The sequence below is a fragment of the Hydra viridissima genome, unplaced genomic scaffold, assembly GCF_058129835.1.
Source record: "Hydra viridissima isolate aposymbiotic clone 2 unplaced genomic scaffold, HvirCarnegie_v1 scaffold_14, whole genome shotgun sequence".
In the NCBI taxonomy this organism is placed as follows: domain Eukaryota; kingdom Metazoa; phylum Cnidaria; class Hydrozoa; order Anthoathecata; family Hydridae; genus Hydra; species Hydra viridissima.
In genome coordinates, this window is record NW_028324313.1 from 5,097,153 (window position 1) to 5,122,735 (window position 25,583).

The 25,583-nt window shown below is 29.1% G+C and overlaps 4 protein-coding genes, 1 non-coding gene and 2 pseudogenes across 9 annotated transcripts; 2 read left to right on the plus strand and 5 right to left on the minus strand.

Moving 5' to 3' along the window:
• Window positions 1–630: 630 nt before the first annotated feature.
• LOC145181277 (uncharacterized) lies at window positions 631–2,716 on the minus strand (annotated as a pseudogene). The gene has a single exon (XR_016447100.1). The product of XR_016447100.1 is annotated as an uncharacterized LOC145181277 (transcript).
• Window positions 2,717–3,307: 591 nt separating this feature from the next.
• Window positions 3,308–9,129, minus strand: LOC149878983 (uncharacterized; annotated as a pseudogene). Its single transcript, XR_016447099.1, has 6 exons — window positions 6,604–9,129; window positions 6,469–6,503; window positions 6,188–6,268; window positions 4,773–6,107; window positions 4,346–4,599; window positions 3,308–4,257 (listed from the first exon to the last, which is right to left on the minus strand). The product of XR_016447099.1 is annotated as an uncharacterized LOC149878983 (transcript).
• On the minus strand, window positions 9,120–9,191 carry Trnaa-cgc (transfer RNA alanine (anticodon CGC)). Its single transcript has one exon. It is a non-coding gene; the product is annotated as a tRNA-Ala (tRNA).
• A 407-nt stretch (window positions 9,192–9,598) lies between these two features.
• LOC149878985 (uncharacterized) lies at window positions 9,599–12,600 on the minus strand. Its single transcript, XM_090071668.1, has 5 exons — window positions 11,946–12,600; window positions 11,162–11,479; window positions 10,600–11,057; window positions 10,221–10,329; window positions 9,599–10,068 (listed from the first exon to the last, which is right to left on the minus strand). Exons 1-5 carry the CDS (start codon window positions 12,272–12,274, stop codon window positions 9,831–9,833), a joined length of 1,452 nt encoding a protein of 483 aa, XP_089927794.1. The 5' UTR covers window positions 12,275–12,600; the 3' UTR covers window positions 9,599–9,830.
• Window positions 12,601–12,722: 122 nt separating this feature from the next.
• Window positions 12,723–15,288, plus strand: LOC149878986 (uncharacterized). Of its 2 annotated transcripts, none has more exons than XM_090072242.1 (3): window positions 12,723–13,073; window positions 13,270–14,558; window positions 14,900–15,288. In XM_090072242.1, exons 1-3 carry the CDS (start codon window positions 12,833–12,835, stop codon window positions 15,242–15,244), a joined length of 1,875 nt encoding a protein of 624 aa, XP_089928368.1. In that variant the 5' UTR covers window positions 12,723–12,832; the 3' UTR covers window positions 15,245–15,288. The 2 variants fall into 2 exon arrangements, with proteins under 2 accessions (XP_089928368.1, XP_089928369.1); XM_090072243.1 differs by having other exon boundaries at window positions 12,931–13,069.
• Window positions 15,289–17,701: 2,413 nt separating this feature from the next.
• Window positions 17,702–20,347, minus strand: LOC149878987 (uncharacterized). 2 transcript variants are annotated; one of them, XM_090072233.1, is made up of 3 exons: window positions 19,983–20,347; window positions 18,498–19,786; window positions 17,702–18,154 (listed from the first exon to the last, which is right to left on the minus strand). In XM_090072233.1, exons 1-3 carry the CDS (start codon window positions 20,221–20,223, stop codon window positions 17,810–17,812), a joined length of 1,875 nt encoding a protein of 624 aa, XP_089928359.1. In that variant the 5' UTR covers window positions 20,224–20,347; the 3' UTR covers window positions 17,702–17,809. The 2 variants fall into 2 exon arrangements, with proteins under 2 accessions (XP_089928359.1, XP_089928360.1); XM_090072234.1 differs by having other exon boundaries at window positions 19,987–20,125.
• A 1,569-nt stretch (window positions 20,348–21,916) lies between these two features.
• Window positions 21,917–25,504, plus strand: LOC145182233 (myotrophin-like). Its single transcript, XM_090071839.1, has 4 exons — window positions 21,917–22,069; window positions 23,417–23,527; window positions 24,056–24,139; window positions 25,136–25,504. The coding sequence occupies exons 1-4, from the start codon at window positions 21,926–21,928 to the stop codon at window positions 25,220–25,222; spliced, it is 426 nt and encodes a 141-aa protein (XP_089927965.1). The 5' UTR covers window positions 21,917–21,925; the 3' UTR covers window positions 25,223–25,504.
• Window positions 25,505–25,583: the final 79 nt, after the last annotated feature.

Consider the following 25,583-nt stretch of genomic DNA (forward strand, 5'->3'; position numbering starts at 1 on the left):
ACCAAGTTGTAAAAGAAAGACAAATGTTGTTCCTAAACTAATTGATAACAAGAGAAAACATTTAGAAAAAAATTTATCTGCAAGTCAACGTGACAAACTATTATTCGCTGAAGCAAAAGAAGACGCTAAATTTAAGATTGATTTGGCTGAAAGTTTACGTTTATCAAGCGAAAGCTTTGCTAAATCACTAGAACAAGTAAGCAATTCCATGGTTAATGTGGGGAATAGCATGTGTCGTTCGATTGAAATGTTAGCGATGGCAATGCAACCTATTCAACCACAACATTTGACACAACACCAACCTATTCCAACTTATTGCAATTTTAACGCACCTACATATTCTCAAAATTTTCAAGATCCTTATCCAACTCCTGAGAAAAACCAAAAGTAGCAAAACTGTTTTATACACACTTTTTATTACATTTATATTTTTTGCTGTGACTATAAAGAGCATATGTTGCTATATGATAGTATAGTGTTAAAAGATAGTTGTTAGTTTTTTCTAATATGAAACACATCCATAACTTTGTTTTATTAATGTTGTTTAGTAAATGTTTATAGTATTTTACATACTTATTTAGTAAAATACTAATCAAGATTTTGAAGGGGTATATAAAACTAAATATATTAACAAAACTATATATTTTAAACAATAAACAAAACTATATATTTTAATTATGCAGAAAATCAATGCAAAATTCTAAAAAATGCAGAAGTCTGTGATTTTACCATTATAAGTGATTTTATGATTTAAGCATATTATTGTTATTAATTTGGCAAACATTCTGAAATGTAAGATGTAAGCAATGTTCTTGTGAACACTCCTTCTGCTGTATTGTTTGAATAAACTGGGTTTGGTTGATTAATATAAGTTTCTTCATTATACTTAATTAGCTGAACTTGGTTATTTACACTGTCAGAATCAACTAATGTTTTGTGTTTCTCACAAAAATTATGTAATACAAATGTAGCATAAACAATTATTGGTACAAGTTCCAATTTAAAATCTATTTTTCTGGTAAGAATTGCCCAACGAGCTTTTAATCTCCCAAATGCACATTCGATAGGGTTTCGAGCTGATCGAAGCATGCTATTAAATACTACTTGCTCGTTACTGCTACAGGTTTGATACTCTTTTATACAAAACGGAGTTAAGGGGTAGGCTGGATCACCAATGATATATGTTCCGATTTTTTCGTATCCATGCAATACTGATTGAAATGTACCTGGTAAGAAACCATTGCGAAGTTTTTTGTTTATGGATGAGTTGGAAAATACTTTGCTATCGTGAACACTTCCAGGCCAAACGCATTCTACATCCATAAACATTCCTTTATAATCACATACTGCTTGAACATTCATGGAATAATAGTTTATAACAAAAATAATCTTGAGAGTTTTCAACAGGACATACAATTGGCACATGCGTACCGTCTATACAACCAAAAGCTTGAATCATGCCAAACTTGGATTCAAACTCAGCCACCTTTTGTCTCATTTCGATTTAATTTTTCGGTAGAGATATATAGATTGGCCCTAGGTGATAAACAATTTTTTCGCACACTTGTGTAATAATAGAAGAGACTGTATTTACTGCTATCCCAAAGCAGTTGGCTGTCATTATTAAAGAGCCAGTATCCTTAAGATAGTATAGAGTAATTGCAAGCTTTTTTTCTGTGCTCAAAGCTCTATAATTAGGGGATTTTGGATTAGGTGCTATGAAGGGTTTAAGCTGTTCAGCCAAGTTCATAAATGCACTTTTTGACAATCTAAAATTTTTAAACCAGTAACTTTCAGGAGAAATACCAGATATCATGTTTTTCCACCATTTATCAGACCGTCCAATTTTGTACCAACAGCTACGGGGTTTTTTACTATTTCTTCTCAACATTTTATCTTTAAGCTTTTTAAGGCGAAAGTTTTTTTTTCTTAAGAGATTGTTAATGATAAGTTTAATGTGATGCTCGTTTTGTAAAATACGTAATAATATTATACTTTTAATGTGCATCAAATAAGATTGGAAAGCTATTATATTAGTTGTAGCAATAAGAACTATTTTTTTTTTTAACTTCCATTTTTAATTTAATAATTTGCGCGATTATGAAAACAAATGTCACGTGATTAAAAACGTCCCGCTTGGGCGAGATGTTTTTTTCCATATGAACACTAGGGTACAGCGAGAATTTTTTTTTCTTCTAAAAGCTTAAGAAAAGGTGTATTCTTATGTAAAATCAAATTTTAAATAGGGTTTCCTTAAAAAAATCTTTGATCGGAAAAAGTTTTGATACCCAAATTTTCACTTTTAGAAATTGCAAAATTTAGTAAAATCTTATTTGTCACATTTGTCCTTTATTATGCTTTACATGTCCTTCTTTTTCATTGCGATGAAATATTAAATGCAAATAATGTTTCTAGACCAATTGCAAGCTTTTTTGATACTTGTTTCAAAGTCATTATCTTGCATGAATCCTACCAGCAATGCAGATTCTGGACATTTCAGGGGAGAGGGTCTTCAATTTTCAATGAGGTTTCAATGATTAACAAATTTGCTTATAACAGTTGTTTTTTTTGTTTCATTAGAAACAAAGGTGGTGCCAGTGATGCGGTTTCCCCAAAAAACAGGAGGTCTATCCCATCTTAATCAAATAATAATTTGATAACACTACTATAACACTATTAAAAAAACAATAAATAAAACAACATATCTTTCAAATCTATTGACATTGAAAATTTATTAAAATTTCTTTCTTTGTTTTAAAAACAGGTAGCAACTCTCTATGTTGAGCTCTAGCTCTAATATATCCATCTCTTGCATCTGGTCCAACTACTGACATGGATGCTACTGTCACTTGTTTTACAGCACGCTCGGTACTTTGAGTATGAATTTTAGCAGAAGGAGTTATTAGAGGTGTCAATCTTAGCAATACCAACTTATCTTTAGTGAGCGAACAAGTAAAAACCGGTTCTTGTACTACACCATTTTCCCATTTGACTAGCTCTTGAAGAGTAGTTGCTTCAAAGTTCAGTTTAGGTATTTTTCTTGGTCTGATTCGCATGTCTCCAAGGATATTATTACCCCTTTGTTCCAAAATTCGGTCAACTGCAAAGTTGCGGTCTTCTGCATTATTACTAGATAATGAAGAGATTAATAAACTTTCATGGTTCGCATACCAAGCGCCTAACTGGATGTAGGGAGTCACAATTTCTCTTACTATAACAGGTTGATTTCTAAGAATTCTCAATTGAGTCAGAATGTGATTGGAAGCATCTTCAAGTCTGTCTTTAACTTTAATGTCAAAAAAAAGTTTAAAGTAAAATTGTAAACAAAATAATACAAGTAACTCAAGATTTTTCAAATTCTGATCAGTTAAGTCATGTTTCCTTGTCCACATAAAGACTATTCTCATGCCAGTAGTGAGCCATCTGGCATGACTTAAGGGGCCACATTGAATTTCTCTAAGATTAGGTGGCAATACACTGATCTTAACTGCTTTACATAACTTGTAGGTTTGTTTTTGATCTGTTGACGTATTTTTTAGTATTGTTTCTGGAATGTCAACAAAGCTCTCTCCCTCTGGAAGAGCTTTAAATTGAGGATTGTACTCCATTTTATTAAAATCAGCAAGACAATTTCCCACAGGACCTACAAAGCCAGTACTACATGATGTTAGTCCATCAATTCCTTCTATTAGGTGACGCAAAAATAACTCATTTGAATGAAGCATGCATATGGCCCAGTGGCATTTGTGACCTAACATCTTTTCAAGATGTGTTATAGCACCACCTTTCCAGCCAGTGTTAATTGAAGTACTATCAGCTCCAAGTACTAAACATGATTCAGTAAGATTATATTGTTGCAGCAAATTATAAACACCTTCAGCAATCTTTTTAGCTGGCTTATCTGAATGAGTATGTGCATTTGGAGTAAAATGACCAAGATATCGACCACCAGGTTCTATAGTCACAGTAATGTGTTGCTCTTTGATAATAATAGGATGTAGTTGTCCATTTGAATCATTTATCATCGCTCTTGTTGAATCTTTTCTTCCATCAAAGTAAATGCCAATATTATCTGCTTTTGGAAGATTAAAATTGTCATTATTCTTTGCTACTACCATGATTTTTTTTCTTGCTCTCGTCAACTTAGAAGGATAACAAGCAAGGTAAGAGTATTCAGGGGTGAGAAATCCTGCTTCAACTAAATCTTGCAGATAACTTGTAGCAATTGCTGCAGTTGCGGCAGGTGAAATCCCAAACCTATAAAATAAAACTAGTTTATATTTATTTTTATTAATTCATTATCCGAACTTTTGCTGCTCAACAAAATAATAATCTATATGATTACCTTATACTAGCCATTGCTGTGTTTTTTATTGACATAGTGTTTTTTCTTGACTTCTTTTCTAAAAATCGTGTTACAAGGAAAGCATAGACACCTAATTTATCCTTTAGAAGCCTTTCAACCAACAATTTAATTTCATTGTCTTGTTTTAAAGTAAAGTTAACATTAACTGGATTATAGTTGTCATTGAGTGAAATATCAGGAGAAATACTTTTTTGATATTCTTCATATAATTCTATATCTTGTTTTTCTGTGACCTAAAACCAAACTTTTACAAATATTATTTTTGTTTTATGTGTGTGTGTGTGTGTGTGTGTGTGTGTGTGTGTGTGTGTGTGTGTGTGTGTGTGTGTGTGTGTGTGTGTGTGTGTGTGTGTATAATTTGCTATATAAACAAAGAAAATATTTACTATTATGAAATTATATTTACCTCAAAGGATGCTTGATCATCTTGTAGTTTTTTCATTCTTTTCTCATAAGCTTTTTCGTCACTGATTTTTCTCTTATATTTTTTTCTAAGTTTCGTTGTCTCAATTTTATCAGCATGTCCCATTTGCATGTCAGACTTTTCACCTGTCTTATTTCTTTGACTGTATAACCACCTGAGCTCCATAGTTGGAATTTTTTTAGAAAAAATACAGGTGCAATTTATATGTGCTTTACTTTTACAATTTTGGGGGGAAGAACACCCAGACATATCATGTTCACACAGAAGAATCTTATGAGGACATTTTATGAGGTCCATTAGCTTATCTAACTTCAATATAAGTTCTTCTTTTACTTTTGCCTTAGTTCTTCCCCATGCAACGTTTTCTACTTTCTCCCAAAGGGTTTTAATTCTATAATAAAGTGATTTCTCACCAATAATAACTGGCTGTTGAAACTTAACATTTGCTTTTCTCCATTGAGCAAGAACAAATGGAATCAGATCGCTAGCAAGATCTTTGTTAGAATATTTATTATGGTGTAGATTGCATGTCATGCTTTTTTGTTCTTTTAGTAAAATCCCTTTTTGAATAACTGCTCTGTTTGTAGGCAGCTCACTAGGAATAAAATCTTTTCCAGGTCCAATAAAATCTGAAATTGCAGTGGTGGATGATCTAGTCTTAACTTTTGACATTTATGAATATCTCAATTAAATAACTAATAATGAATAAAATAGTAACAAACTTCGATCTTGTATAAAGCTTTTATACAGCGGAGAGCCAAGTAAAAATATCTTTTAAAATTAATTCGGCGCTGCGCTTATTAGGAGAGTTTATTACATAAAAACGGATTTTGTTTACTTTATAATAATTTAAATTTTTTTCATTTTAATAATCTGTAAATATGAAAATTTGGGTATCAAGACGTTTTCTTATCAAAAAGTGGTCCATAACAAACCTACCTTGAAATTTAATTTTACATAGGAATACACCTTTTCTTAAGCTTGAAATTTATTTTTTTCAAAAACATATAAATCTCACTGTACCCTAATGAACACAGCTGAAATTCATCCCACCTAACCGGGGTACCCCGGTTAGGCGGGATGAATTCTATCCATATGAACAGCCCCTAAATTGTAAAAAACAGCCACCATAAATTAACAGAGCGACCATAACCCGTAATACGGGTTGCTTTTTGCTAGTATAAAATAAATAGTTAATTTTAAACACATCTTTAAGTTTAGTTTATTCTCATTTCAATCGAAAACTAAATATACTCGGAAAGCCATAATGTGTTGAAAATCGATTTACGTTGCAGTCTGCAGACTTCTAACATATACCTGAAAGCAGACAATGATATATAATGAAAATATTGAAACAGTTAAGTTTAGAGCTATTACTACAAAGATAATAAACTTACCTTCTCAGCCCTTAAAAACGTTTTTGTTTAAAATAGTCTGATCATCAGTTATTGACAAATAACTCCAGATACTAAGTTTATCTACATTGAATAAATATAAATTTAATTTTATTATTTAAGCATAATTTAAAACATAAAAACAACAAAACCATTGCTTAATTATATTGCTACATTATCTTAACTAAGGAAACATCTTTAAAAAAAACTGTATAAAAATAAAGTCATAATGCAAGCCTTTTTTAAAAAGAAAACTTCATATACAGTAACCTTAAATACTCTACCTGGTATACCAATTCCTATCAGTACGCTTGAGGGGCTAATAAACAATAAAAAAAAAATTGTTATTTCATTAAAAAAAATTATCTTTACTTTTAATTTTAAGTTAACAAATAAAATAGTATTTAAAAATGATATACTTATATGCCAGGTTGGAAATCAAACTGTGAAACCCACAGCAACTTAAGGGCAATGGTGAACCTTTTGCAAACCATAGGCCTAAGACACAAGTGCAGATCTGAAAAAGAATGAATCAAAGACAGAACACATCAATAAAAATATAATTTGATGAACTAAAATATAATTTGCACATTGAACATAGTTTTCACCATGCAAACAAAAACATAGCACGATATAATATACTATGAAAATACCTTGAAAAAAAAATAAAGAAAGCCAAATAGTTGAATGAAATAAAATGGTTTAGTAAATAAGTATATAATTTTTTCAATCAGTAGACTTTATTCACTGGTAACATTTAATATCACGATCAATTTAAATTCTCATTAACAATCTCATATACAAGAGGTTACAGTAAAAGGGAATGAAAATGAAAAACATGGAAACAGTAATATTTATTGCACAAATACTTTACTCCAGTGAGTTTAAAATATAAAATATTTAAAAATATATTAAATATTGTAAAATAAAGATAACAAATTTGTAAATAAAGATAACAACTTTGTAAATAAAGATAACAACTTTGTAAATAAAGATAACAAATTTGTAAATAAAGATAACAAATTTGTAAATAAAGATGTTTATTTTATTTAAAAATGTTATTCATCTTCAGAACTAAAAAATGCCTCTTTATTTAAAGGCATTGGAAAACTTGATGTAGGCATCAGTTTTTTCTTGGCCATTTTGTCCAAAAGCTCATTATTGAAACTTATATAAATTTACATAAACTATTTTATTTACTAAAGCTGGTATATATTAAAAAATACATATAATATAAATCGCTGGGTATATTTGGACATTATAAAAAATAATTTGAAATCAGATGCTGCTAAATTAAGGTTAGGAAATAATTGGATATTTCAACAGGATCGAGATCCAAAACACACTGCTTATGTTGTAAAATCATGGTTGCTCTACAATATTCCAAAACAACTGCATTCTCCTCCCCAATCACCAGACTTTAACCAATTAGAGAATGTCACCATCACCAGACTTTAACCAATTAGAGGAAAATTAAGGAAAAGTCTTTTTTTTTTTTTTTAAGTCTTCCTTTGGTAATGCATGGTAATGCTACTCCACCAAAATTCAAGGTTCCTAGCTTGATTAAAAGACAATTTTTGGGTCAATAAATAAAAATTGGTGTTTGATATTTTTTGGCAAAGAATATAAGAAAAATGAGACGGATAACTTTTCACTAAGTAATTCCAAATTTCTGCATGCCTTTTCCAGTTGCAGATAAAGCTACGAAGTTTGAATACTTACGACAGATAGACCTAAACTGTGCCCAATATATACAAATTTGTCAGTTTATGTAAAATATCATGTTGTCTAATCCTTGTTATAAACCAAAATATTGTTTGTTGACCTGATGACATTAAGTCTACTATAAATAGTGGGAGATCAATGAAGTCTAAGTTCACGTTTTCTTTACCCATAAAGGTGAGTAAAGAGTGTTAGAGATAATACATAACACTTAAAAAGTAGAATGGAGCTATTCTTAGATAGATCTCTACTCTTTTAGAAAATGGCGAACAACCTTCTAAAAGAGTAAGGATTTAGACCTTAACTGACCAATAGTTTGAGAAGTATGTTTAAAATGTTAGTTGTTAAATTACTATTTAACATGCGCGTTTTTAGTTACCTTAGTAATAAGAAAAAATATATATACTTTTTTGTCTTTATATTCTAAAATAAGCTAAAATTTTTCATATTCTGTTGAAGGTTTTATTTCTCTAATTACTAGCAGTCCTATAAAATTTACTGTTATAAGATTAAGATAAAACCCTGTCTCATTGCTGAGCCAAAAATATGTTAAACTTATTTGTTATATAGTATATCGAGGTTAGAATTATTTTATTCTATCTCCCATTTTAAACGTTGGGAGAAAATGAGTTGTTAGTTCTAACTAAAATTAACAACTCATTTTCTTCCGGAGTTAAAAATGGGAGAACAAAATAATTCTAAACTGATGATATAGCAAGTAAATTGACAAATCACAATTACTAAATATTAAAGATTGTAAAAACATTAAAAAAAAACTTTAGTTTTAAAATATGCCAGTCATTTGCTTCTGACGATGAAAAAAATGTTAAAAACAGGAAAAAATTTGACACAACCTTACAAATGAGGGAAAATTCTACTTTGTAAAAGTTTCCTGCAAGCTACTTCTTTCACCAAATAAAGGTTGATTTTTTTGGTGAACTTCTTTCACTAAATAAAGGTTCTTTCACCAAATAAAGGTTGAAATTTTCAACAAATAAAGGTTGCTTTTAAAGATGCGCATGGTTCCAGCTTGGTTTTTGATATAGATTAACCACTCTATAATCTTCAAGAAATTTTCCTTACAGATTTCATGTAAAAGCTCAATGAAACTAGAAAAATTGAAAAAACGTTTCTTGATATACTGTAACCCTGTTAGGGTTAAAACTAGCAATACTAATTATAGCATCTTTCAGCTTGCCAATGAGTCAAGAATTGGAGGAGCGGGGATTTGAACCCCGGACATCTCGCATGCGAAGCGAGCGCTCTACCCCTGAGCTACACCCCCTATAACTATTTTGTAACGTTTAAATTTATATATATATATTTTAATGAAAAATAGGGCAAGCAGTAACAGCATCGAAAACAGTCAAAATGATTAATCTCGAAAAGGGACTTTCCGGAATAACATCGAAATTGAGAATAACATCGAAATTGTAAAAAAAGGAGTTGTATCGAAAACCCGAAAAACAGAATAATCTCGAAATTGTGAAAAAAGGATTATTATCGAAATGGGACTTTTCGGAATAATATCGAAAAAGAGAATACATAAAGTTGTTAAAAATGGAATAGCATCGAAAATCAGAAAAGCAGAATAATCTCGAAATAACTCAAAAGAGAATAATATCGAAAAGGGACTTACCGGATTAATACCGAAATTGTAAAAAAAGGAATAGTATCGAAATTTTAAAAAACGGAATCAGATCGAAATTGTGAAAAAAGGATCAATATCTAAAACGAACTTTCCGGAATAATATCGAAATTGTGAAAAAATTACGTTATTGATTGTTTTTTATCCTAGGCGGAGTAAGAGTAATTGGGAATAATTTAATACCGTTTTTATATAATAAATTTATTCTAATAAATTTGAGCAATTGTGTGACATTCTAGTGTTCAAAATGTAGGTAAAGGGGAAATTTTTACTGAATCATTGAAAATGTTCAATTATGGATGATATTGGTCCTCGGCAAGTGGGACAATGAGGTGTATTGCTTTCCTGGACTTGTTGAATGCATGGTTGACAAAACAAAAAATGTCTGCAAGGCATTACCAAAGCATTTCGTTCATTGACGGTGCAAACAATGCACTTTGGTGACTCTGTTGAAGTGGAAGTTGGCAAAGGAAGATTCTCACCAAGCTCGTCCATTGAGTTTTCATCCAAAGCACTAAAATTGTTTAAATACTTCAAATACAATTTTCCATATTTCATAGAAAAAGACAGATTATCAAACAAAGTTAAGTTGATTAATTTGGTAAAAAAGTTAAAGAAGGTTGATAAATAAAAAGTGTTATACAAAAACTTGGAAAATTATCTTACATAGCTTTGAAGTTTTGAAAGAGATATGATACTGTTGATAGGAATCTCTTAGTTGTCCAAACTCCGTCTCGAAAGTTTTTCTCAAAACAACGCATTTTTTCAATTGAACCCGTCATTTCGAAAAGGGCACACTTTTTTCGAAATGACGGGTTCACACTTTTTTCGAATTTCACACTTTTTGAGCCATTTTATTTATTTTTTCATTTTTTTCAATAAATAAAGTTCACAAGAACTCTATATGTTTTTTATTTATCTACTCCTATATTTAGTTTTATAAGCACCGTAGACTTTTTTTGATAAGAAACATATTTTTTGTTGATCCTGAAAAGTTTTAATAAACGGACTTGTGTCCTTTTCGAAATGACGAGTTCAATTGCGTTATAGTCGCGTTGGTCACGGCGGACTGGCTGATTGCAGGCAAGCTGTTGAAGCTCTTGAATTGTATGCACTATTACATGCTGATTAAGCAATTCCATAAACTGCCTAAATCCTCTATGTTGATTACCCATATTTGTTTTCAGACGTCTGTTGAGACCTTCTGCATTGTTATTGGTTTTGTGATTCAAGCCATAAACACTGAATCCTTCTGGGGTCACTATATTGAGCCAATACCTCTCAAAATACCTTTTAAAAGCAAGTAGTTTGCTTTTGATTTTGCCACTGAATGTTGCAATCTCAATAACTCGAGATCCCCAAGCAACCAAGATCTTGTTTGCAGGAAGGAGACAAAGTGCCATAACTTTTCGTGCCCACTTCTTTACTTGAATTTGGTGGCGGTATTCCCTCTGAAGACCAAGAATTGCTAATTGCTTGGTGATTGCATTTTCAAAATGAAACCTAAAGATAAGGATTTAAAGGAGATCATTAATTGATAACAAACTATGAGAAACTTTGATAACTTGGAAACTGGGACAAAGTAATAACAAATTAATAACTTATACCTGCAACCATTCACCATACTTTCACTCCAAGTTGTTCTTAGAGCATTCTGTACTCCTCGTTCAAAATCTGACATAATGGTGGCTGGAGAGAAATCTAAAACTTCTTTTATTTTGGAAAAAGCAAGCTTATATAGAGCCTCTGATTTGGATGTCATTAAAGCACGTACAGCTGGAACAGATGTGCCCCAAAGGTGAGGGTTATCAGGATCAAAATTCATCTGACCCTCATCTGGAATTGGATCTTCAAGCACTGCTGAATACTCAACAGAAAATATCAAGAGCTGATACCACTTGCTTTCCTCCATGAGTGGTGTCATGCTGGAAGTACAATAATTGTAACTGTAACTTACAACTGTAAATAAAAGTGTTCTACCTAACGTTTTTAGTATATCAATTTTTTCGTCTAGGGGCTGTCCATTAATTACATCAACAAAACAGAGGGGGGTTCTGAACTTTTTTGACAATTGTTGACAAAGGTGAGGGGAAGAGGTCAAATAAAGTTGACTCAACTATGTTACTTTATTTTTTTTAATTTCATTACTCAAAAAAAGAAAAATTAGGCTGCGTTTGTAGCGTAGCGTCTTTATTTAGGTGGGGGGAGAGGATTTATCAAAAACTGATGTTATTTTAGAGGAGTGGGGGTGGGGGGTGTCTCTGGAAATTTGACAAATTGTTGACAAGGGTGAGGGGGTGAGGTAAAAATTGCCAAAAGTTTGTTGACGTAATTAATGGACAGCCCCCTAGATTTTTTCTTTGAACAAGTAAAATGCATACATATAAATACCTGAATGTTCCATCAACAAAACACACTTTGGCCGATTTCGCCTTGTTGATAACTAGGATATGCCCAAAGAGCAATGCTACGTTGTCCTGTTCTGCAACTGATCCCAAAAAAATGTCTCCATAGCGATGACATTCTTTGTCATTCAGAACTTCAGCAGCTTCTTTTAGTGATTTTGTGTTCAAGGGCTCATTTAGCCTTCTCCTTTTCTGAAGACTTGGGATAATTTGAGGAAAACTAATAGATTCAGAAACAACTGCAGGAAACTCTCTCACAGTGTTTTGAAAAATTGAGCGCAGGTCTTCAGATGTTGCTTCTGCTTTTTTCTTCATGGTACTTTTAGCAAGCAGCACTTCAAAGTCTGTTTATCTTGAACAGCAACTGTGAACAGTTGTAACCTGAAGTTTATCTTCATGAATAAAAGCTCTGCCTTTGCAGTTCATTCTAGTAAAAAAACGGCACTTAAGATGCAGTTTATCTTTATAAAGTTTATCTTTAGTGTATCCAAAATCACCAGGCCAAAAAACTTTTGAATTTTTTCTTTCTCCTTCAGTTTCAGTATAATTTTTTGATAAGTTCTCTAACGACATTTTGGAATATTGAGTTTCTTAAAATTTTCTTAAATTTCAAGTTTTCAATCTAATTGATTTTCGGTAAGCGAAAGATACTATGACCCACGATGAGGAAATTAAAATATGTTTTAATTATGCGAACTTTGTTGTTACGTCATGCTAATATTAATTAACGTATCGTGTAAACTTATCAGGAGCGGTTAAATCCTGATATGCGGATGACAAAAGTAATACTTCAAAACAATGTTTTGAAAACACACCGTGTATATCTTTTTAAATGGATAATTTACGGTTGTCTACAATAACTGACAATGAAAAATGAAGACTTCTCTGTTTTCTTGTGGATATGACAATTGTAAAAGTACTTTCACACGTCGATATGATTTAAAAAGACACATGATCAAGCTCCATGGAGTCAGCGATGTTAGTCACAGTGGAAATTGTTTATGTATTCAATGTGGACATCGGTTCCATAAAATCAAAGATTTGCGAAAACACCTCAATCAAAGTCATAATATTGAATTCAGAATCGAGTTACTCAATTTTGATAATAAAGCAAGTAAGTCTGCTAATTGTGGCTAAAAATATTAGTTGAAAAATGTCAAATGCTATGTTAAATATATAGCATTAATTTGTTTGTATTTTTATTTAAAAGGTTTTGATAGCAAAAATTTAGCAATTTTAGCAAATTTAGCAAATAAAATTCTTTTTTTAATATCTTAATAAAATCGTTTTTATAAAAAATTATATTTTAGGCCAAGCTTCATCTCAGCACGAGTTTAAAGATGAAGATTTTATCATAGTAATCCAGACAGAGGCACAGAAGGAAATGCTGGAAAAATTTGGGAGTAACGGTTTATGCTGCGACTCAACACATGGAACAACTGGCTATAATTTTCTTTTGATTTCTCTACTGATTATGGATGAGTTTGGTCAAGGTCATCCAATTGCTTGGTGTTTAGCTAACCATGAAAATGAATCATTCATTAAAGTCTTTTTCAAAAAAATAAAAAATGAGGTTGGGACTATACAACCTAAATGGTTTATGACAGACTTAGCTCCACAGTTCTACAATGCTTTTTGTGAAGTCTTTAATCTTCAACCAAAATGGTTATACTGTGCATGGCATGTAGACAAAGCATGGAAAGAAGAATTGCGAAAAAAAATTAAAAATTTTGAAATTGAAACAGTTGTTTACAAAATGCTTAGAACAGTTCTTGAGGAAACAAATGAAATTCTTTTCCAAGATAAATTATCATCCCTCATTAATAGGCTAGAATCCCATGCTACTAGTGAGTTTAAAGCGTATTTTTTAAAATACTGGATTTGTGTGACAAAAAGCTGGGCCTATTGCTACCGCGTTGGTGAAGGTATAAATACAAATATGTTTGTTGAGGCATTCCATAGAACTTTTAAATACAACTATTTAAAAGGAAAGTGTAATAAACGTGTTGACACAGTTCTTGTGAATCTTCTTAAATTTTCAAGAGATAAATTACTTTCTCGCTTGATAAAATTAACTAAAGGTTCTTTGACACAACGTATGCAAAACATTTATGACAGACATTTGAGTAGTAAAAAAATGTCTTATACAGCCATAAATAAGACTTCTGATGAAAATGTTTTCCTAATCAACTCTGAAGATGGGCAAAATAAATATGTTGCAACAAGACTGTCAGACAAGTGCAATACAGTAGGTTGTCGGTTGCAGTGTATAACCTGTTTTGTATGTACACATACTTTCCATTGCAATTGTTCTGACTTTCTCATAAAAAATACTTTGTGTAAACGTGTACATCTGCTTAAGGACTTTTTAGCTGTGAACAATAAAGTTGATGATAAAGCTAAAAATTCAGTTGAACTACAGGATGGATACTCTTATAACGAAATAAATTCAATAAAATGCAACCTAGAGAAATTACACAAAGTTTCAAAATTTGAAGAAACAAAGTCTAAGACAGTGAACTTGCTCCATACCTTGATGCACCGTGTTAACAACTGTAGCAACTTGGATATTGAAGCTTTAAAATACATTGGAAAACAAGTGAGTAATGAACCATATCAATCTTTTTAACAGTTATTAGTTTTACATTAAACACACGCACACACTTACACACACAATTAAATATATTATATATATATATGTATATATGTGTATATATTTACATATATATATATATGTGTGTGTGTGTGTGTGTGCGTGTGTGTGTGTAAATATATACACACATACATATATATAAATATATACACACATACATATATGTGTATATATTTACATATATATATGTGTATATATATATATATATATATATATATATATATATATATATATATATATATATATACACACACACGCACACACATATATATTGGAATCTATTTTAGATAACAACTACAATAAACACTTTTGATGCAATGTCAAAATATCATTCAGTGAAAGAAATAAAGACGTCGTCATTAGTTGCTTCCAACAAAAGAATTAAGCCTCAAACAAATTTTGTTTCAACAAAGAAAAAAAGAAAAGAAAAAACTAATGTGCGTTTTTGTAAACCCACTACTTATGAGAAAGAAAGTATCTTTAGGACCGAAAAGCTGAATAATAATGAAGACAAAAAATCTCTTAGCACTGTTGATGGAGTAACTCACAAAAGCTGTTCCAATAAACTTGCTACAATTGGGATTTCAACTATAAACTTAACGATTCCAAATATAAGTGTAAATATAGCATAAAGATTAGTTAATAATATTCAACAGTTGAATCAATTTAACATCTAGATTTTCTTATTTATTTTACATATGTATTTCTTCCTGACCTCAAAGTTTCTTTATTTCAGATTGCGTTTGTTTGTGTTTTTTTTGTTTGAATAATATAAAAAAATAAAGTAAACAGTTCTATTATAAGACAACCTTGTCCTTGGATTTTTAAACATAGTTTAAACATATTATATAAGGTATAGATATATAAATTAACAGAGTTAATGCCAAAGTGTATCAATTATTGTTCATAATTCATTTCTAAATTTCAAAATACGTTTCTTAAAGATTTAAATCTTTAAAGGTTTTTGTGCACTTTTAAATATATAAAAGTAAGTGCAAATATAAATAGTGTTTTGAAATCAGAAAAAATTGAATTTGTTGTGCAAGACAAAATTCAAAGTTATCCGTTTCACCCTTTGTTCACCCTTTGACGTTTCACAAATATACACCTTTTCAAGATGTAATTGAGAAAATGAAAGTTGTTAATAAGAAATCAAAAAAATGTAATTGAGAACATGATAGTTGTAATTAAAGAAAGTATAAAGAAGACAAAGTTCTTTGTATTTTGAATTTTTTTAGTCCTAATATACATTGTAATTTATGGCTGAAAATAATATAATATCAATAGGATATATAAAGTCATGAAATGAAATGACACAAAATGAAAAAGACATTTGAGGTTTAGGCGGTAACTGGAAAAATGTTATTGGGTGTCAATTAAAATTTTTTTTATTTTTGTGAAAAATTTAATTGAGATTTTAGATGAATAATAAAACACAAATAATTTAACTGAGTCGGTGAATTTTCAAACATGTTGTGTTTCTTGATTGCATATCGCGATTTCTAAATTACATGTTGTATTTCTAAATCACGTCTTACTTTTCTGAATTACAATTTTCAAGTTCTCAATTACATTTTGAAAAGGTGTAGAGCAATTCCATGGTCTCCTTAATTGTGTTTATAATACTAATTATCACATAAACTTCTTTTAAATACAAATTACTTCTTTGATAATAGTAGCAAAAACAAAAAAATTTTAAATTAAATTGAGTATCATTTATAAAATGAATTTACAGAGAAAAATAATTATTTAAAGAACTTTAAGAATTCGAAAATTTTTTAAATTGGAGAAGCGTTTTAACACGATTTAAGTAAACAACCGTAAATTATCCATTTAAAAAGATATACGCGGTGTGTTTTCAAAACATTGTTTTGAAGTATTACTTTTGTCATCCGCATATCAGGATTTAACAGGAGCGGTTAAATCCTGATATGCGGATGACAAAAGTAATACTTCAAAACAATGTTTTGAAAACACACCGCGTATATCTTTTTAAATGGATAATTTACGGTTGTTTACTTAAATCGTGTTAAAACGCTTCTCCAATTTAAAAAATTTTCGAATTCTTAAAGTTCTTTAAATAATTATTTTTCTCTGTAAATTCATTTTATAAATGATACTCAATTTAATTTAAAATTTTTTTGTTTTTGCTACTATTATCAAAGAAGTAATTTGTATTTAAAAGAAGTTTATGTGATAATTAGTATTATAAACACAATTAAGGAGACCATGGAATTGCTCTACACCTTTTCAAAATGTAATTGAGAACTTGAAAATTGTAATTCAGAAAAGTAAGACGTGATTTAGAAATACAACATGTAATTTAGAAATCGCGATATGCAATCAAGAAACACAACATGTTTGAAAATTCACCGACTCAGTTAAATTATTTGTGTTTTATTATTCATCTAAAATCTCAATTAAATTTTTCACAAAAATAAAAAAAATTTTAATTGACACCCAATAACATTTTTCCAGTTACCGCCTAAACCTCAAATGTCTTTTTCATTTTGTGTCATTTCATTTCATGACTTTATATATCCTATTGATATTATATTATTTTCAGCCATAAATTACAATGTATATTAGGACTAAAAAAATTCAAAATACAAAGAACTTTGTCTTCTTTATACTTTCTTTAATTACAACTATCATGTTCTCAATTACATTTTTTTGATTTCTTATTAACAACTTTCATTTTCTCAATTACATCTTGAAAAGGTGTATATTTGTGAAACGTCAAAGGGTGAACAAAGGGTGAAACGGATAACTTTGAATTTTGTCTTGCACAACAAATTCAATTTTTTCTGATTTCAAAACACTATTTATATTTGCACTTACTTTTATATATTTAAAAGTGCACAAAAACCTTTAAAGATTTAAATCTTTAAGAAACGTATTTTGAAATTTAGAAATGAATTATGAACAATAATTGATACACTTTGGCATTAACTCTGTTAATTTATATATCTATACCTTATATAATATGTTTAAACTATGTTTAAAAATCCAAGGACAAGGTTGTCTTATAATAGAACTGTTTACTTTATTTTTTTATATTATTCAAACAAAAAAAACACAAACAAACGCAATCTGAAATAAAGAAACTTTGAGGTCAGGAAGAAATACATATGTAAAATAAATAAGAAAATCTAGATGTTAAATTGATTCAACTGTTGAATATTATTAACTAATCTTTATGCTATATTTACACTTATATTTGGAATCGTTAAGTTTATAGTTGAAATCCCAATTGTAGCAAGTTTATTGGAACAGCTTTTGTGAGTTACTCCATCAACAGTGCTAAGAGATTTTTTGTCTTCATTATTATTCAGCTTTTCGGTCCTAAAGATACTTTCTTTCTCATAAGTAGTGGGTTTACAAAAACGCACATTAGTTTTTTCTTTTCTTTTTTTCTTTGTTGAAACAAAATTTGTTTGAGGCTTAATTCTTTTGTTGGAAGCAACTAATGACGACGTCTTTATTTCTTTCACTGAATGATATTTTGACATTGCATCAAAAGTGTTTATTGTAGTTGTTATCTAAAATAGATTCCAATATATATGTGTGTGCGTGTGTGTGTATATATATATATATATATATATATATATATATATATATATATATATATATATATATACACATATATATATGTAAATATATACACATATATGTATGTGTGTATATATTTATATATATGTATGTGTGTATATATTTACACACACACACGCACACACACACACACACACATATATATATATATGTAAATATATACACATATATACATATATATATATAATATATTTAATTGTGTGTGTAAGTGTGTGCGTGTGTTTAATGTAAAACTAATAACTGTTAAAAAGATTGATATGGTTCATTACTCACTTGTTTTCCAATGTATTTTAAAGCTTCAATATCCAAGTTGCTACAGTTGTTAACACGGTGCATCAAGGTATGGAGCAAGTTCACTGTCTTAGACTTTGTTTCTTCAAATTTTGAAACTTTGTGTAATTTCTCTAGGTTGCATTTTATTGAATTTATTTCGTTATAAGAGTATCCATCCTGTAGTTCAACTGAATTTTTAGCTTTATCATCAACTTTATTGTTCACAGCTAAAAAGTCCTTAAGCAGATGTACACGTTTACACAAAGTATTTTTTATGAGAAAGTCAGAACAATTGCAATGGAAAGTATGTGTACATACAAAACAGGTTATACACTGCAACCGACAACCTACTGTATTGCACTTGTCTGACAGTCTTGTTGCAACATATTTATTTTGCCCATCTTCAGAGTTGATTAGGAAAACATTTTCATCAGAAGTCTTATTTATGGCTGTATAAGACATTTTTTTACTACTCAAATGTCTGTCATAAATGTTTTGCATACGTTGTGTCAAAGAACCTTTAGTTAATTTTATCAAGCGAGAAAGTAATTTATCTCTTGAAAATTTAAGAAGATTCACAAGAACTGTGTCAACACGTTTATTACACTTTCCTTTTAAATAGTTGTATTTAAAAGTTCTATGGAATGCCTCAACAAACATATTTGTATTTATACCTTCACCAACGCGGTAGCAATAGGCCCAGCTTTTTGTCACACAAATCCAGTATTTTAAAAAATACGCTTTAAACTCACTAGTAGCATGGGATTCTAGCCTATTAATGAGGGATGATAATTTATCTTGGAAAAGAATTTCATTTGTTTCCTCAAGAACTGTTCTAAGCATTTTGTAAACAACTGTTTCAATTTCAAAATTTTTAATTTTTTTTCGCAATTCTTCTTTCCATGCTTTGTCTACATGCCATGCACAGTATAACCATTTTGGTTGAAGATTAAAGACTTCACAAAAAGCATTGTAGAACTGTGGAGCTAAGTCTGTCATAAACCATTTAGGTTGTATAGTCCCAACCTCATTTTTTATTTTTTTGAAAAAGACTTTAATGAATGATTCATTTTCATGGTTAGCTAAACACCAAGCAATTGGATGACCTTGACCAAACTCATCCATAATCAGTAGAGAAATCAAAAGAAAATTATAGCCAGTTGTTCCATGTGTTGAGTCGCAGCATAAACCGTTACTCCCAAATTTTTCCAGCATTTCCTTCTGTGCCTCTGTCTGGATTACTATGATAAAATCTTCATCTTTAAACTCGTGCTGAGATGAAGCTTGGCCTAAAATATAATTTTTTATAAAAACGATTTTATTAAGATATTAAAAAAAGAATTTTATTTGCTAAATTTGCTAAAATTGCTAAATTTTTGCTATCAAAACCTTTTAAATAAAAATACAAACAAATTAATGCTATATATTTAACATAGCATTTGACATTTTTCAACTAATATTTTTAGCCACAATTAGCAGACTTACTTGCTTTATTATCAAAATTGAGTAACTCGATTCTGAATTCAATATTATGACTTTGATTGAGGTGTTTTCGCAAATCTTTGATTTTATGGAACCGATGTCCACATTGAATACATAAACAATTTCCACTGTGACTAACATCGCTGACTCCATGGAGCTTGATCATGTGTCTTTTTAAATCATATCGACGTGTGAAAGTACTTTTACAATTGTCATATCCACAAGAAAACAGAGAAGTCTTCATTTTTCATTGTCAGTTATTGTAGACAACCGTAAATTATCCATTTAAAAAGATATACACGGTGTGTTTTCAAAACATTGTTTTGAAGTATTACTTTTGTCATCCGCATATCAGGATTTAACCGCTCCTATTTAAACCAAACCTGAGCACGAGGGGCAAGCAACCTCTCCGAATATAAAATATAATATAAACTCTGTTTATTTCTACATTACCGTGACACCGGTAATTTTCAGTAATAGTTTTAAAAAATTTTCCGTAAATAACTGTTTTAAAAAATACAGAACTAAATCATTAAATGAAATTTATAGTTTTTTTTAGTAATTAACAATAATTTATAATCGAATTAATTGAATATATAGTGAAAGTATTTTTCAATTTGAAATAGTCAAAACAAAAATACGGAAATCTATGTTCGACAAAGTGCTACTTGAGTAGTAGCATAATAATATAATCATGTAATTCAGAGTGTATGAAAATTTAAAGTAAAACAGTATATGTTTATATACTTATATGACTATGACTTATCTATGTATAACTTTTTATACCCTTTTTTTTAAATGATAATTGTAACATAATATATATATATATATATATATATATATATATATATATATATATATATATATATATATATATATATATATATATAATATTCCAGAAATGATTTTTGAACATAATTTTATTTAATTTTGGAGCACATTGCACTACCAACTGATGCAATATGCTCCAAAATGACTTTGGCTACTATTTATGATTTTGTTTCCCTTCAAATTATTTTCTTGTTCACTTGCAATCTATAGATCAGAAAAAACTTTATTAAGCAATAATTTATTAAAATTAACTAAGCACTGTAACAAAAGAAATTGTTTTCAGGGAAATAAAATTACAAGTAGTGGTTAAAATCACCCCAGATGGAGGTACAATGTGTTCCAAAATTAAATAAAATTAAGTTCAAAAATTATTTCTGAAACAATATAAAGAATGAATACTGAATACCATTAAACATTAAGTTACAATTATTTTATGCTTGCTTCATTACATGAATAATAATTCCTTAAGCTTGTGTAGTCAAATAACTGCTTGTAATGCTCGTTGACAACTTGAAGCAAAATTTGAAATTATTTCTCATCTATGGTAAGTTTCATGTTGAAATCCTTAATGCAAGCAATAACTCAGCCCTCTCATTAGTGCCACTCCTTTCAAAGCTTTTTGTAATAGTGTGTAATCTTCAATTTTCCTGAATTGAAGGGTCATTTGTAAGTAGCATTTTTGGATGTTGCAGCAGTAGGAAAACTTATAAAGTACCTTAAAAGTCACATGAGTTGAAAGTTTATAAGTGGTGTTTCATCACAAGTGGTGCAGTCATCCAGGCTCTGATATGGACAATCACAGAGAAAGTGGCAAAATCATGTATACTGTGTTCTTCTGAAGCAGTTAGAAGAACACAGTATATATGATCATGAAAAAATGAGTTGCAGGTGGTATACATGTTCATCTTACATTAATTCTTTGTTCAGCATACCATCTAGTGAACTGTTAAAATGACAGATAATGAGATTTCTGACCTCAGACTCTTTGATTGGTATTTGCTCTATTGAATTCAAATTGATATTTGAATTTCCAAATGACACCTGTTTCTTGCTCTTTTCCTGCATATATGTATGTATGTATGTATGTATGTATGTATGTATGTATGTATGTATGTATGTATGTATGTATGTATGTATGTATGTATGTATGTACACTCACACATATAGATAGATCAGATAAAAAAATGGCAAGTTTATTGAAATGGTCTGTTCAAAATGGTGATTTAGAAAAAGTTAGACAAGCCTCCATGCTACCAGGAGTAAGTATGATAAAGTATTTAGACTATTGCATTACTTGCAAATAAAGGTATCATTAATTTTTTGAATAATGCCTCAGTAAGTTCTTTCAAATTGTAAAAGTTAGCTGTATCAACTTTGTTTTAAGTTGTAAAACTTTTATGCAATAGTTTTAGGTAATATTTAGAAAACTTCTTACTTTTAAGATTAAAAAAAGATTTATTCTAATGAAATAGATCAAATAATCAGTGCAATAACTAAATCTGTTAAGTAGTTAGTCAAATGTATTTTAGTTTTTTAATTTTTGTTTTATGTTTTAGGTGAAAAAACTAATGTCATAAAATTTGTATAGTAGATATAATTTTTCAAAAGATAGATAAAATTATCCAAAAGAAATGAAATTATGCATTTAGAATCAGATTTCCTAGGGAACCTGTTTGTAATGGTTAAAAATCTTTAAGTTAAAAGCTTGTTAGATTATTTGCAAATCATATTTATTATTTGCTAAGCAATTATTTGCACTGTTTTGTCAAGAGCCAAAAATTAAAAGAGATTTCATGAAAAAGATTTCCATTTTTTAAAAAAAATGGTATCTAGTAAAGCTACTTTTTTTTCTAAAGTAGCTTTATTAGATACCATTTTTTTAAAAAATAAAACTTACAATGAGGTTATCTTTACTTAAGAAAATAATAAACTTTTATTAATGATACTTTTTCACAAGTTCATTTTTGAACCTAAAGATTTCAACAAAAAATTTTAACAAAATCAAAAAGGTATGGTTAGTTAACATGGAATTATAATACTTTTTTTTTTTTATCTAGTTTTGAAATATCCGAGTAGTTTTTTTATTTATTTTGTTTTTAAATTTAAAACTTTAGATTCCCTAATTGTTAATCATTCTTTACAGCAGTTTAAAATTTTTCAGAAAATTTACACTAGCGAATTTGAAGGTAATCCCCTTTTTTTCTTATCGTAAGAAGGAGGAAGGAAGGGGAGGGGGAGGTAAGACCGTAAGTCAGTAAGGATTTTGTAACAAATGTAAAAGTATAATTTTGTCTCTTTTCTAAAATATATTTTAAATATATAGATATATTAAATATAGTCTGAAGTAAAGTTTCAGGTAGAGTTTAATCCAGAGTGTAAGGTAACATTTTAAGTAGAGTTTGAAGTAGAGTAGATTTTTAATTTTATTTAAAAGATTTTAGTCTTTAACCTTGGTATCAAAACAAAACAGTAAATTACCGTTTTATATCAGTTCTATCTTATCTGTCAATCACATAATTGTCTTAAATGCAAATCTTTTATTTCAATTTTCATACTTTCCAGAAACCACAAGGATATTTAAAATATCATGAATTTATTTTTTTCAGTTTGATGTTAATGAAGATCTTGGTAATGGAACTCGATTAATTCATTGTGCAGCTGATTATGGTCAACTTGAAGTTATGGAGTATCTAATATCAATTGGTGCTAACATTAATGTAGGTTTAGAAAAAATAAATTTTTGTAAACACTTTCCAGATTTGATTATGAACTGAGTCTTTAATTGCACTGGCTGATAAAGAAAGCACTTTAAAAGCTAGTTACAGATTATGTACCAGGATGACTATCAGGTTTGATTCTTTCTTACAACAGATGTTTTTTTTGGATTACTCTGCTAACCCCAAGGGGTAACTTTGTCCAAAACTTAAGGTAATTTTTTAAAAATATAAAAAATTTTTTTTGAAAATATTTTAGAAATCTAGCTTAGTTTCTGTCCTATTGCTTTAGACATTTTAAATAGTACAATTAATAAAAATCTGTTTTTCTGGATGGAGTTATTTTATGGTGCTATTTCCTATCAGCATGTGCAATTAAAGCCTTGTTTCCTATCAGCATGTGCAATTAAAGCCTTGTATTTGATAATTCTTCCTTCAAATCAATCAGTTATGTAGTTAAGTTAGTTAAAATCTGCTGGTAACAATGAAAGTATTTTTGACTTTCCTAAAATTTTTTGTAAAATTTTTTAGATTCTTGATAAGCATGGAAATTCTCCATTGTTAAATGCAGTATATGAAGGACACATATCTTGTGTAAAGCTACTTTTGGAAAAGGTGCTTAGACTAATTTAATCTTATTTATAGATGCATCAAAACTCTCAGTTAATAGTATTAATTTATAGTAAGACTATTGGATTGGAGAGATTAATTAGAATTTGAAATCTTGAAGCTTTATTTGTGTTATCCAAGATTAGAGACTTCTTTTCTATTCAGTGAATGTTTATTTACTGACTTTTTATTTAAAACAAGTCCAATATGCATTTGAAATCTCTCCTTTTAACTAAATATTTTTGATTCAGCTGTAATAAGAAAGCTTGTTCTTTAAGTATTTTTTGTTATTAAATGTGAATTGTTTTAGAAGTCATGAATATTTACAATTATCAATTTTCCTAAGGAAAAAATACTTTCTAAATTGTATTCATTACTTAATTAGTTTAACATCTTAATCAACCTAACAAAAAAAACTTAAAAAGTTTAATAATTAAAAATAATTAGTTAAAAAGTTTAATGCAACCTTAGCAATAAACTTTTAGTGAAGAAGAAATAGCAGCATTTGTAACTAAAATTTGAGTAATTATCTTTTTTTTGAGACTTCATTTTTCATTTAAGTTTTTTAGAATGAAATAAAAGTTCCGTTCTGAGATATTTTGAAGCTTTTTAACAGTAAAAGATTGAACAATTAAATGTTTGACCTAAGTAATAAAACAAAAATTAGATAGATTTATCTTTTGTAAAGCACTTACAGATAAGAATCTGCTATGTAAGGGTAAGTGCTTTATTTATATGAAACTCATGAAGCTTTGTTTGTATGAAGTTTATGAAGCTTTATCTATTTGAAGCTTATGAATCTTTATTTATTTGAAGCTTATGAATCTTTGTTAATGTGAAGCTCATATAGCTTTATTTATAGCTTTTTTATTTGTAGCTTTATATAGCTCATAGAGTTTTATTTGTATGAAAATCATGAGTGTTTTTAAAAGTTTAGATATTTTGCTTTTTCTTGAAAAATAAATTTTTTATTCTCATGTATATACTTTTTTATTTATTCAGGGTGCTGATAAAAAAGTAAAATCACCTAGTGGCGAAACAGCATTTCAAGTTGCTGAAGTTGAAGAAATCAAGCAACTTCTGAAATAATGCCCTTTTTTTTTATTCAATATCTCAAAGTATAACTATCATGTAAGATATCACAAATAACAGTTAGAAAATGGACTTTTTAGTTTCTTTTTAAAGAAATAAAACTATGATTTTGTTCTTTTGCATTACAATTATGTCATTTTTCATTCATTTTTTAAATATGTGGAATGTTAGGTGAGTGTTAAAAGTATATTTTTTGGTGGGATTTATATACTCCTTTTTTTTTTTAAGCTTTTTTTTGATTCAGAACTAGTAAAATAAACTTTAAATAATTCTTTTTGAGTTGTTTTTGTTATTCATTTTGGGCCAAAGTTTATTGTAGTTAAAGTTTTTTCTTTTTTACTTTTTATTTACTAATATC

Bases quoted from the DNA above. Each gene is read 5' to 3' on its own strand.
- LOC149878985 (XM_090071668.1), bottom strand. From the start codon at position 12,274: ATGAAGAAAAAAGCAGAAGCAACATCTGAAGACCTGCGCTCAATTTTT. The intron at 11,480-11,945 runs GTATTTATATGT...TTGTACTTCCAG, and splicing joins TTTGTTGATGGAACATTCAG to CATGACACCACTCATGGAGG. The intron at 10,069-10,220 runs GTAAGATAATTT...AAACAATTTTAG, and splicing joins TTTCAAAACTTCAAAGCTAT to TGCTTTGGATGAAAACTCAA.
- LOC149878986 (XM_090072242.1), top strand. From the start codon at position 12,833: ATGAAGACTTCTCTGTTTTCTTGTGGATATGACAATTGTAAAAGTACT. The intron at 13,074-13,269 runs GTAAGTCTGCTA...ATTATATTTTAG, and splicing joins CAATTTTGATAATAAAGCAA to GCCAAGCTTCATCTCAGCAC. The intron at 14,559-14,899 runs GTGAGTAATGAA...AATCTATTTTAG, and splicing joins TAAAATACATTGGAAAACAA to ATAACAACTACAATAAACAC.
- LOC149878987 (XM_090072233.1), bottom strand. From the start codon at position 20,223: ATGAAGACTTCTCTGTTTTCTTGTGGATATGACAATTGTAAAAGTACT. The intron at 19,787-19,982 runs GTAAGTCTGCTA...ATTATATTTTAG, and splicing joins CAATTTTGATAATAAAGCAA to GCCAAGCTTCATCTCAGCAC. The intron at 18,155-18,497 runs GTGAGTAATGAA...AATCTATTTTAG, and splicing joins TAAAATACATTGGAAAACAA to ATAACAACTACAATAAACAC.
- LOC145182233 (XM_090071839.1), top strand. From the start codon at position 21,926: ATGTATGTATGTATGTATGTATGTATGTATGTATGTACACTCACACAT. The intron at 23,528-24,055 runs GTAGGTTTAGAA...AAAATTTTTTAG, and splicing joins CAATTGGTGCTAACATTAAT to ATTCTTGATAAGCATGGAAA. The intron at 24,140-25,135 runs GTGCTTAGACTA...TTATTTATTCAG, and splicing joins TAAAGCTACTTTTGGAAAAG to GGTGCTGATAAAAAAGTAAA.